Source organism: Dermochelys coriacea, chromosome 1, assembly GCF_009764565.3.
Source record: "Dermochelys coriacea isolate rDerCor1 chromosome 1, rDerCor1.pri.v4, whole genome shotgun sequence".
Taxonomy (NCBI): domain Eukaryota; kingdom Metazoa; phylum Chordata; order Testudines; family Dermochelyidae; genus Dermochelys; species Dermochelys coriacea.
This window is the reverse complement of record NC_050068.2, coordinates 257021824-257032565: the sequence shown is the minus strand read 5'-3', so window position 1 is coordinate 257032565 and position 10742 is coordinate 257021824. Positions and strand designations below refer to the sequence as shown.

Here is a 10742-nt window from a genome sequence, read left to right as displayed (position 1 = left end):
TTACATTGAGGTTTATTGTTAGTCTATAAATTATACAGACAGGACACAAGGACAACACTGTATTTTTAACAACTGATCTGAGTCATGATTGGGAAAATATGCTATAATGGGCTAATAGTGTCATATAAAACAGTCTACAATCCAAGTGGAGCCTCATCACTCCACAGAAGCAATCGCTGCTGCATCAGCCAGCTGTACAAAACACTGAGTGAACAAAGCACCAGTAAGGCTTTTTTCCCAGGCAGCAGGGAAGCTACCAAACCTGTGCTTTACATCTGGGGCTCTTTGCAGGAACTGTTTGAAGCGGTGCCAGGTCCCAGCAATGCCTTTCAGGACCTTTCTGATTCTGCCTCAGCTTTTTGGTTGAGTTCAGTTTGCAGGTTCAGAAATGCTCTCAGCGCAGATCAGAGAGAATTCACACGAAGGCTTCAGAGTCCTCTGAATCCACTGGAAAAGTGTTAGTGGCACAGCCAAGATCAGGGTGTCCGGGTTGAGGGCTGGATGGATGGCATTAGGTGTGTTAGTTTGGGGAGGGAGCAGCAGGAGGGCAGGGCCCTTCTATTCACATCGCAAACAAGCCCACAGCAACCGTTGTCACTAGGAAGCTGAGGACAAGAATCCACCGTGCCAGTGGAGTGCTAGGCAGCATGTCTGTGTGCTTCATCGATGTCTTTTCACCTTCTTTCACAGGAGCTGGTCCTAAATTAACAGAAATCAAATTTTTAAGAGCAGGAATCAGGCTAGGAAGGGTTTGTTTCTATGTTAGTTTTATATCAATCTCCAAAGATGCACTGATGTTATCCCCTAGCACACTAAACTATGACCAAAGTGAGCAATTGTGCAGGATAATGGTGGAGGGGTACACCAGATGTACGCCACAAGTGGGTGGGCTAGTGAGACACAAGGTCAGTAGTCAAGTAACTTCAACCAGTTCAGAAGGGTAGGGTTTGTAGTGTAAATCTTCACATCCCTCCCAGGCATGTAGTATAGTCTAATAACCCTCACTGCCCTGCAAGTGCACTCAATCGGTTTCCTTCATGCCAGATGTGCAGGGTAGCCTCCCACTGCTGTAACTTAATGTGTTTTGATTCCTTTTGCTTTTTGTAAATCTCAAATTTAGTACGATGCCAGGCTCCTTCTGCTTCCTAGGAGCAGCTCAGTGTGCTGGGTAGAGAAAGCCTGAGTGTTGGTTAAAGCTTTCTCAGTGAAAAGATTTTCCTGGAGCACCTAAGATTATTTCATCTCCTCCTTGGCCTTGCTTCCTGGAAAGCCCAGGGCACGAGCCTTTCAGACAGTCTCCAGCTTTGTTTTCCCCAGCCAGTCTTCATTCCCTGGCTCCAGCCCGATTTCATGGCCCAGTCTTGGCTCAGACTCACAACCCAACCCTTGCTCCCTCCGTACCCTTCCCCAGTCCACTCTCTTCCCTCTAGGGTCTGCATGAGGGCAGACTATACATAGGACTATAGAAGGTTTGCTGAAGCAGGGCTCCTCTCTGCCAGATCTTAGCAGCTCTGCCGGTGGTCAAAAGAGCATGCATGAGAATAATGGGAGCCTCCCTCTCTTCCTGGCTGCCTCTTTGTATCCCTGAGCTCCTCACCCTGGTTCAATACTCCCCCATAGGCCCCTCCAACTCCTGGCAGTTGCTGAATGCAGGTAAGCACTTGACATAAAAAAACCTTTAGGGTGGGATTTTCAAAAGGCCAACGCTGAGTGCTTTTGAGAGTGCCACGCTCAATCGCGAAGAGGGTGATAAAATTCCAGAATGACAAAAGATGCATTAAAAATGTTTCATGCCATTTCTGTGAACATTTTCCCATCCTTCACTGTGTAGAGAGACCTACATACAAGGGTGAAATTGAGAGTAATGTTCCTTATGCTGAAATTAAGGTGACCCAACTGAATACCATATGAAAGCATTGTTTGCTAGTTTCAAAATTCTTAGGTTACAAGAACTTTCTTATTTTAACCACATGCTCTCAGATAAGTCACCTTCTCCAGTACAAGTCTGGAAGCAATCTTTGCTACGGAATAGTTACTCTGACCCCACAATAACGGCCTGGTTTGTAATGGCTGGAGATCGCTTTGAACCTCAGCATGTCATTCCTGCAATGACAGGATCTTGTCAGTAGATGGAGCCATTTCAGCTCTAAAGTTAGACTTGAATACGGAGGACTGGGAAAGTAGCCGCCCTCGGATACTGCAGCTGCAAGATCTCAAGCCCCGGGGTGATACCAGTTGTTCTGACTTTGCTGTATTTCATAGTAAGGAAATGCTGCAGGGACCACACAGCAGCACTTTCCCAACACTCAGGAGAAAAAGAGAATTTTCTCTTGCTTTCCAGAAATATGCACTAACAACAAGCACAAAAAGTTTCAGTCCAAAAGACAGGAATTTGGGTAGGTCTTCATGTCAAGGGGCTTATAATGGGAGTGCGTCCTCAGTCAGGACTGTAGCATCAATCATTACCATGCTACGCTGCGCCCAGTCCTGCAGCTTTTGCTCAGGCAAGTAGTCTCAGTTGGGCCAGCATATCTCCAGTGAAGCCAATAGAGTTACACTGGTGTAAAACCAGTGAGAGGACCTGAAGAATCAGGCCCATTAATTGTAACCCTTCCGAACAGTCAGTTTTGCCATGTGTGAAAGGGGGATGGTGATAGCACTTTGAGACCTACTGGGGAAGAGCACTGTAGAAAAGCGGCGTATTTTTATTTCTGCAGAGCTCACAAGACTCCACATGTTTCCAGCCTCCTTGGAGGCTCTCAGCAGCAGTTTCCTCACACAATCGTCTGCTACACTAGCCACCACTAGTGGAGTGGAAGTAGAGACACTTAAGGACAGCTGGCGCCAACTCCTCTTTCTCACCACTCAGCAAGAAAAGGTAAAGGGAAGAAAAAAACCCCAAAGGAAACTCTAAAAATTGACTTTAGGAAGGTTCTTACCTTGCTCACATGCTTCACTGGTGCGTCTTGTGCGAAGCTCCGGCTTCTGTTGTGCAGGGTGAGTATTCTCATGGCACTGGGACACAAATTTCTGCAGTTCCTCAAACACCTTGAGAACAAGAAACACACACACAGTTACCGCATTACCTGGAATGCTGTCTTCTCTCCTCCCTGAGCCCCTTCTTACTGCATAAGAGATTTTTGGAACTAGAGAAAGATATCTGGCCCAGCCCACTGATCCTGTGTGTCCTTCCTTCTCCAGAAAGGAATCTACCTAAGGGTCTCTCTTGAACTCCTCAATACTCCTTGCTTGTTTAATAGTATGAAGTGTGTGAAATGCTTTCCCAGGGCAATTCATTAGGAAGCTGTGCCCCAATGCTCATCCTCCAGATCAGAGGGAAAGCAGGGTGTGTGTGTGTGCGTGCGTGCGTGCGTTCGCATAGAAGAGTTGTAGAGGAGGGAGGGAGGGGATATGTGAAAATACTAGGATAAAGGGATATATGGACGCTCATTCCTGCCCCCATATAAACGCTCATGTTCGAACAAGAGCAGCAAAGGAAGAGCCTGCATTCAAATCCTGGAGAGGATCCATGGCCCAAAGGACAGAAAAGTTTTCTAGTATCCAGTCTCTTGGGAGGCTCATAAAAGCAACTTTCACAGAGGACAAGGTCAGTACAGCTCTCACTATTCCTGCCAGCCTGCAGCTTCCCTTCAGCTCATCAGTACAAATGCCACCTCGCCTCTGTTGAGATAGCAGCTGTACCTTAGGTGGGAGAGGCAGTGGGGAATGTGGGCTAGTTCCTCACCTGTATATTCAGCAAGAATGCCCTCTTGGCTTCCTCCAAGACTCTCTTCTTGGTGGCTGGGTCCATCTCAATGGAGTTCATCCGGGAACGGTACAGCTGCTTGAACTTTGTGGCATTGGACACCCCTTCAAAGGTGAAGAACTCCAGTCCTTCTCCAGTACTGGGTAGGTGGAGAGCTTTCTGGGCAATCTTCTTCAACACCTGCCCACCAGATAGGTCTCCCAGGTACCGAGTGTAGGCATGGGCCACCAGGAGCTCTGGTTCATGCTGGCCCACATAGTGGAGCCTATTCACATATTTCTGAGTGGACTCGGGACACGAGATCTCTTCCCTCCACAGTGGGCCGTAGAAATACTCCAAGTCTTCCTGCAGGGCAGTCTTACGGTGCAGTTCAGCTGGGAAGTAAACGGGGATATAGGCTGGGTGATCCTTGTTATGCTCAATCTCCTCCTCCAGAGCAGAGTAGATGTAGTACAGAGAAGCCATAACCATCTGCAGTAAAAGGGAAGGAATAAGTCAGCGACAGGGTCTCTTGCCTTCCAGCTTCATGTGCACTTCACATTAATACAACATATCTGCATATATACACTGAGTATGTGTCACTGGTTATTGGATCGTACCATATCCCCAACTTCACCTTCACCAAGACAGCGTCCTTCACCTTGGGATCATAGAAATTAGAGTGTGAAGAATCCTATTAGGTCACATCTAGTCTATTCCCACATACACCGCTCCCCATACAGGGATGATTTCCAAAAGGTACATTCTCCAGTGCACTGTTCAGTTCTGACTGTCTCAACAGATTGGGGAACCTATCCTTTCCTAGGCCCTGACAGACTGTTACACAACCTTTTTATTTTATGATCTGTTCATCTAATGGGCAGACCTCTGCTCAGACACCACAGATGTTGGAACTGCAGCCCCATCCCTTCATTAAGGTCAGTAAGTAGGGTGGCTACTTTCCTTTCACTTTGGTTGCCTCAAGGAGACTAGATAGGAATATCTTTTCAGAGACATTCAGCTAGTAATCCTCAAGAAACACCCACCCACTGTGGCAGCCAAGGTCACTGCTGGCATAAAAGAGGACAGGAAGCACAGTCCATCTCTGAAAAGGGACTTTGTGAAAAGATCATTGGGAGGTTGTGCGTTTGTTGTGTTTCTATTGCCATATCACATTTTCTCCTCTTACAAGATGCTTTTTCTAACTGCCAGCCCTTCAAACTGGGGCTTGACAGTTAAACTGGGCTCTCTCCTTCTTGTGCATCATCACCAGAAGATCCTGCTGCTCAAATGTTACTTTCGTTAACATGTACAGTCCCATTGTCTTTTCAGTCAGGGTGCTCAGGGGTAACTAAGGGCAGAATCTGAAGGCAATGTTATACAGATGGCTCAGGCTTGGTTAAAAATTCTGCTGCGGATACAAAAACCAGAAAAGAAACCAGTTCACTCTCCCTGATCTGTGTTGTTTCTACAGGGCTGACAGCAATAAAAAGTAATCACTCCTACATTTCCCACTACAGTCAACAGCTATTTCTACGCAGTCATGTTTCAGAAGAGATCTGTATATTACAGGGAAGTTAGCAACAGAAATAAAAAGGATTTTAAACACTGACCCCATTAGCCAAATTCTTGGAAATGTCTGGTAACAGCCTAAGGAAGCTTGGTTACAAAATAGAGGAAAATTGCATAGCAAGTTAAGAAAACTTAACTAGAATAGTTGATATTTTCAAATCTAACTAGAGGCTTTAGTGGAAGTTGTGTGGCTAAATCCCCCAGTTGATTTTGAAAATCGCAGCCAGTCGGCATTACCTTTTGGAGCCCATAGTCACTTCTGACTCTCCCTGACAACAGATCACTATCCTCTCAGAAACTGTCCTGAATCCCTTGGTCTCTGAGAAATGACTTGCGGGGGTGGGGGAAGAAATGTTACTGCTACCCCCCTTTGAAGTTCATTGCCTGGGTAATGCCACGTCCCCATTTGCAGGAGTTCAGCACTGTAGTTACTTTCAGAAATTGGTGGATGATTGACTCATGCTAGATCAAATTAACACCTGTGGCATGACAATCCATGTGTCACATCCTCAAGGCTCTCTGGAATTTCTAGCTCACTTGGCTTTCCTGTTTTTCCTTATGGCTTTGTTTATTATGTGATTCAGCTGTTAGGAACCCCATTATCTCTCCAGGGTTAACTTACGCCTAGATATTGTATGATCATAGAAATCACAGAGTTACATATAACTGGTCCTGCTCAAGCTGAGCAAAAAGGGCTCCACAAGGTAATTAGCATTTATTCATTCATTCATTCACTCAACTGGAGCAATGATTAGCTCTTGCATATTTGTGAGAGACACTGTTTGCTCAAATCCATTATCTGTATGGTCATGTCCTCAGGTCCAGTGCAAAACCAAGTTATAATTCTAATATTACAGAGGAAACAACTAGGAACCTTCAGGACCAGAGACTATTCTACAGCCTGGCAGACCTCACTTTTAGGAAAGGACTTCCAATATCCAGACTGAATTTTCCTTGTCTCTTTCCTGCTGTTTACTTCCATGTATACCCACTTAGATCATTCTAAATAATTCGTCACCCTCCTTGGTGGTTTTAAACCCTTCATGTGCTTGTACACATTTATATCTCCATCAATCATCATTTGACTATAAACAAACACATGGGCATTTAATTGCTTTAATCTTTCCTCACAAATTAATTTCTTCAGCCCTTTCTTGTAGCCTCAGCAAAGCAAGGCACACCCCACTAAGCGTAGCTTCACTACCCACCCAGAAATACACAGCTCTGCGTCACATTCTGCAACGGGAGTTTGCAAGACATTGAGAGAGCCCTGAAGTTACTTGGGGCCAGATGCTGGCGTGATGAGTGACACAACGATGCCATGTTGTCATTACCCAAAGATTTTCCCGTTCAGGAGCCCTGGCTTGGCTGTTCTGAATTAGACACGAAATGTTCCCTAGAGCCCAGTTTTCCCCATCCACTCCAGCAGCGCTGCAGGGATACCTTAAACTCCTGGAGTGACACCTGCCCCCTCTGGAAATTCTTCATGAACTCTGTGCTCTCTGCCTGCTCGTGCACCTCTTTGGTGGCTTCCTTCAGAGCTTCTGATAGGTCTCCAGGCATGCTGGGAAAGCAGAGGGAAAAAGCCCATCAGTGTCAGAAGCATCTCACCACCCCCTCCAAAACGAAAGCTAGCTCTTTCCCAACGAGTGGGGTGGGGAGAAAAAGTATCCCAGGGTGGGAGTGGGAAAGAGAAGGAGCATCAGCATCCCAAATTCCGCCAGGAGAGGGGGAAGAGATTGTCAATAGAAAGGAGGAGAAAGGGAAAAAGATCCTCCCATTCCCACTAGAGTAGAGGTGGAGAGCAGCAATCCAAATCCCAACCCAAAGAGTGAGATGGGGAAAAATGCCATTCCTTTCAATGATAATTTCCCTTGGATTCTAGCCCCGCTCTCACCTTTCAGAGCTGTGTGTCTTGGAACCTTCCATTTCTCTTTTCTTTTCTTCCTTTGCTTTTTCACTCTTCTGTTGTCTTCCTTTCTCGTGTCCCCCTTTGTCCTCTCTTCTCTCCGGGATCTGGGAAGCTTTGGAGTTAAGCAGCCCTTCTGCATCTTGCTTTATACTTGGCTCAGATCATATGAGCAGCCAAACGGCTGATCCTGGTGTCAGAGTTGCAACATACTCGCTTCCCTCTAGGGGAGGGAGGAGTCTTCTGACCTCTCTTGACAATGAATCTCAACAACAGGATGTTGAAAGATGTCTCCTTACAGAATGCTGGGCAGTTTGCCCAGGCTCATTAACCCTTTTTCTGCCCAGCTGGTAGCACTGAGAACTAAGACGCTCCAGTGTGGACGCTTGGGAGGATTCACTAATGCTTAAGGGGTTCACACTGGGAAATTAATTCAGATTAAAGCAGGGTATGAATTTAAAGTGCAATCGCTAGTCCTGATCAACTCCCTGTGTGGAAACTGATTCCAGAATAAGGGTGACTTTTTCCAAATTAGTTTAATCCATTTTTGTAAATGGATTAACTAATTCAGAATAAGGCACTCTAATTCCCTGTGTGGATGCTCATATTCTGGAATAAATCAGGACTAGCTATTCAGAATAACTCCCCATGTAGACAAGCCCTCAGAGTCTATCTGTATATGTCCTCTCTTTCAGATAACATGGAACTCAGAATTTAAGTAGGAGTGAATGGAAATGATGGTTGGCAGCTTCAAGGGTACTATGTTCCCCTACAGTAACTGCTTGGTACATGGCACAGAGAAGGTACATGCTAAAGACCCAAACAAGGGCATGCGCGGGAATAAAAATGTGACTGCTTTTGGAGGGGCATGTTCTGTTGCCTTGATGTGGCCCCAGAGCCGGAGCAGCTCACCTGCTCTCCCCAATGCGGCCACAGGACCGGAGGAGCTCTGTGCCCCGCCAGTTATTATGCACATCCCTGGGCCTGAAGGATGGTGAACTATACCTGGGCTAGGGAAAATTCTGGTGGAGGTCTGCAGAGACCTTGAAATGCAAACAGTTCATCTAACCTGGGTCTGGGGCAAAAGAGCAACTGGATTGTCTAGAGACTGGTTTTCTGATAGTAGTTGCTGGCACCTGCCCCTTTGCAGTCGTAACTGGTGAATAATTAGAACTCACTGGGCCAAAATGGAGTTCTCATCAGGCTTTAGGTGGGTTAGAAGCTCGGCCTGCTAGTGTGGAGCTGGATGTGGAAAATGCATCGATTGGCTTTCATTTTGGCAAACAGAACATTCTCCTTCAACCAGAAAACAGGGCAGAGTACAGTTAAAAAAGGGACCAAGGTCCTGGAGAGGGCACTGTGGTGTGAGCCTCTCACCCCAGACCTCTGGCCAGGCCTTATAACACTGACTGGGGACCGCGCCAGTATTAGGATATAGAAGCTGGCTGGCAGGATTTGTTGTTTTTGCCTTAGTCAGACATTTGGAGTTAGGAGGCTTAGTGTTCAGAAAAGATTACACAGCACTTTTGCAGCTGACTCAACTAGGCTCTCTGCCTTCCCTTTTTCTCTTAAAGCAATGGGGACACTCAAGAACACTTCTGCATAGTCTCTAGTTCCCTTCCTCCCCCACACCGCACGTGTCATTGCACTTGGGGTGCTGCTATTCTTCTGCATTTATCCTGCAGGATAAAATAACTGTCTCACATTTGAGTTATGAAATCATGTTGCATCCTCATGTCATGACTTGACATCACAATATGCTTGTGACATAGGGGGTCCTGAAGGGCGACCGCTACGATGCAGGTCTGCATATACAGTATCCTTCTTCAGAGATCCACCTCGTGGAGGGTGGAAAGGTGGTGTCCTTAAAATGACCATTTCTCTCTCACATTGTCCTCAGGGTCATGTGGAACTTTCAGGTCTAGTCAAAGAGTCCTGATAAGAGATGGAGGATGCAAGAAATCAGACCTCTAGCTCTGGCGGAGAGGGAGGTTTGTTTGTGATGAAAGAGCCCCTTCCTTCCATGAGCACCTCCACCCCAGAAGTTACATGCCTGTGGATATCTAGAGAGATGATGAATAACAGGGATGGAACAATCAGGATATTTGCGGAACTATCTGAAAATTAAGTAGGCCCAGTTTTTGCAGTGGCAGGACTCGGACATCGCTGAGCTCCACTGCTGTTGGGAGAGAGGTTTGCCATGCTGCCAACATGACATGTTGTGGAAGGAGAGAAGGGGGTTGAGCGTGCCAGTGAGTTGGCACAGATTTGAGATGGCTCCTCTCTTCCTATTCTGAATTCAACATCCAAAAAGGGCAGGAGCACAGGAGGAAGAAATTCCAATGCCTGGACACTGAAGCTTGAAAAATAAAAAGAGGAAATGAGGTGCACTTTTTTAAATACTAAGGATTAATTGACCATTGGAACAACATAGCAAGAGATGTAGTGGATTCTCTGTCATTTGAAATCTTTCCATCGGGATGGAGTCTCTTTCTAAGAGAGATGCTCCATTTGTGAGTTATTGTGGTTGACACAGGGATCACTTGGTAAAATTCTATGGCCTGGTAGAAAGTCAGACTAGATGCTCACAATGATTGCTTTTGATCTCAAAAAATCTATGAATCCTACTGGATGAGCAAATTACACCAAGAAGTCAGATGGTTTCGCAGTTGATGAAGAATTACTGACAAGTAAATGGGATGGAGAAGGAGAAATGAAGGAGCATTTGGCCTTGTATAGGATTGACAGCAAATTCTGCAAGTAGAAGTTATGTTTCCAGTTACAGCACGTGATATCACACATCCTAAAAAGAAAAGGAGTACTTGTGGCACCTTAGAGACTAACAAATTTATTAGCGCATAAGCTTTCGTGAGCTACAGCTCACTTCGTCGGATGCATTTGGTGGAAAAAACAGAGGCTTCGCAAAAAGAAAAGGAGTACTTGTGGCACCTTAGAGACTAACAAATTTATTAGCGCATAAGCTTTTGTGAGCTACAGCTCACTTCATCGGATGCATTTGGTGGAAAAAACAGAGGCATCCTAAAAAGTTTCACTTCTCTGTGAGATGTGCTGTCACTGCTGGGGCAGCAGTGAGTAATGCCAGAGGCTGGGCTCAGAAGAGAACACATTCCTCAGGAAAAGTTACTGTTGCCATGTAAACAAGGGATTAGCAGTGTTTGCCAGGCCGTGACACAGCAGAATGCAGCCTGGAGGTAGCCTGTAGTGCACCTCATTTCCTGTTTGTATTTTTCAAGCTTCAGTGTCCAGAAAGCAGTTAATATTCAGTTTAAAAGATTTAACGGAGATGACAGGACCTTTATGGAGCCTAAAAGCTTCCCCAGCAAAACAGAAACGTGACCCATCTGGAGACCAGGGTTATAGCCACCCCACACCTTAGCTGGCAATTACCAGAGTGAGATAATTTTATTCACTGTGGATTCACTGATGTTTATCAAGGGCAGGATGGCCAAACCTACGATCAGTACAGGTATGGTGCAGGTGTAGACAGTCTGACAA

General features: G+C 45.9%; 1 protein-coding gene across 1 annotated transcript; it reads right to left on the bottom strand.

Moving 5' to 3' along the window:
• On the bottom strand, nt 1-9156 carry HMOX1 (heme oxygenase 1). The gene is made up of 5 exons (XM_038413052.2): nt 7215-9156; nt 6761-6881; nt 3746-4237; nt 2940-3048; nt 1-699 (listed from the first exon to the last, which is right to left on the bottom strand). The coding sequence occupies exons 1-5, from the start codon at nt 7244-7246 to the stop codon at nt 563-565; spliced, it is 891 nt and encodes a 296-aa protein (XP_038268980.1). The 5' UTR covers nt 7247-9156; the 3' UTR covers nt 1-562.
• Between the last annotated feature and the right edge of the window lie 1586 nt (nt 9157-10742).

Excerpts from the sequence above, each read along its gene's own strand:
- HMOX1 (XM_038413052.2), bottom strand. The coding sequence starts at position 7,246 with ATGGAAGGTTCCAAGACACACAGCTCTGAAAG. Across the intron at positions 4,238-6,760 it reads TGTCACTCCAGGAGTTTAAG|ATGGTTATGGCTTCTCTGTA; the intron begins GTATCCCTGCAG and ends CTTTTACTGCAG. Across the intron at positions 3,049-3,745 it reads CATTCTTGCTGAATATACAG|GTGTTTGAGGAACTGCAGAA; the intron begins GTGAGGAACTAG and ends CTTGTTCTCAAG.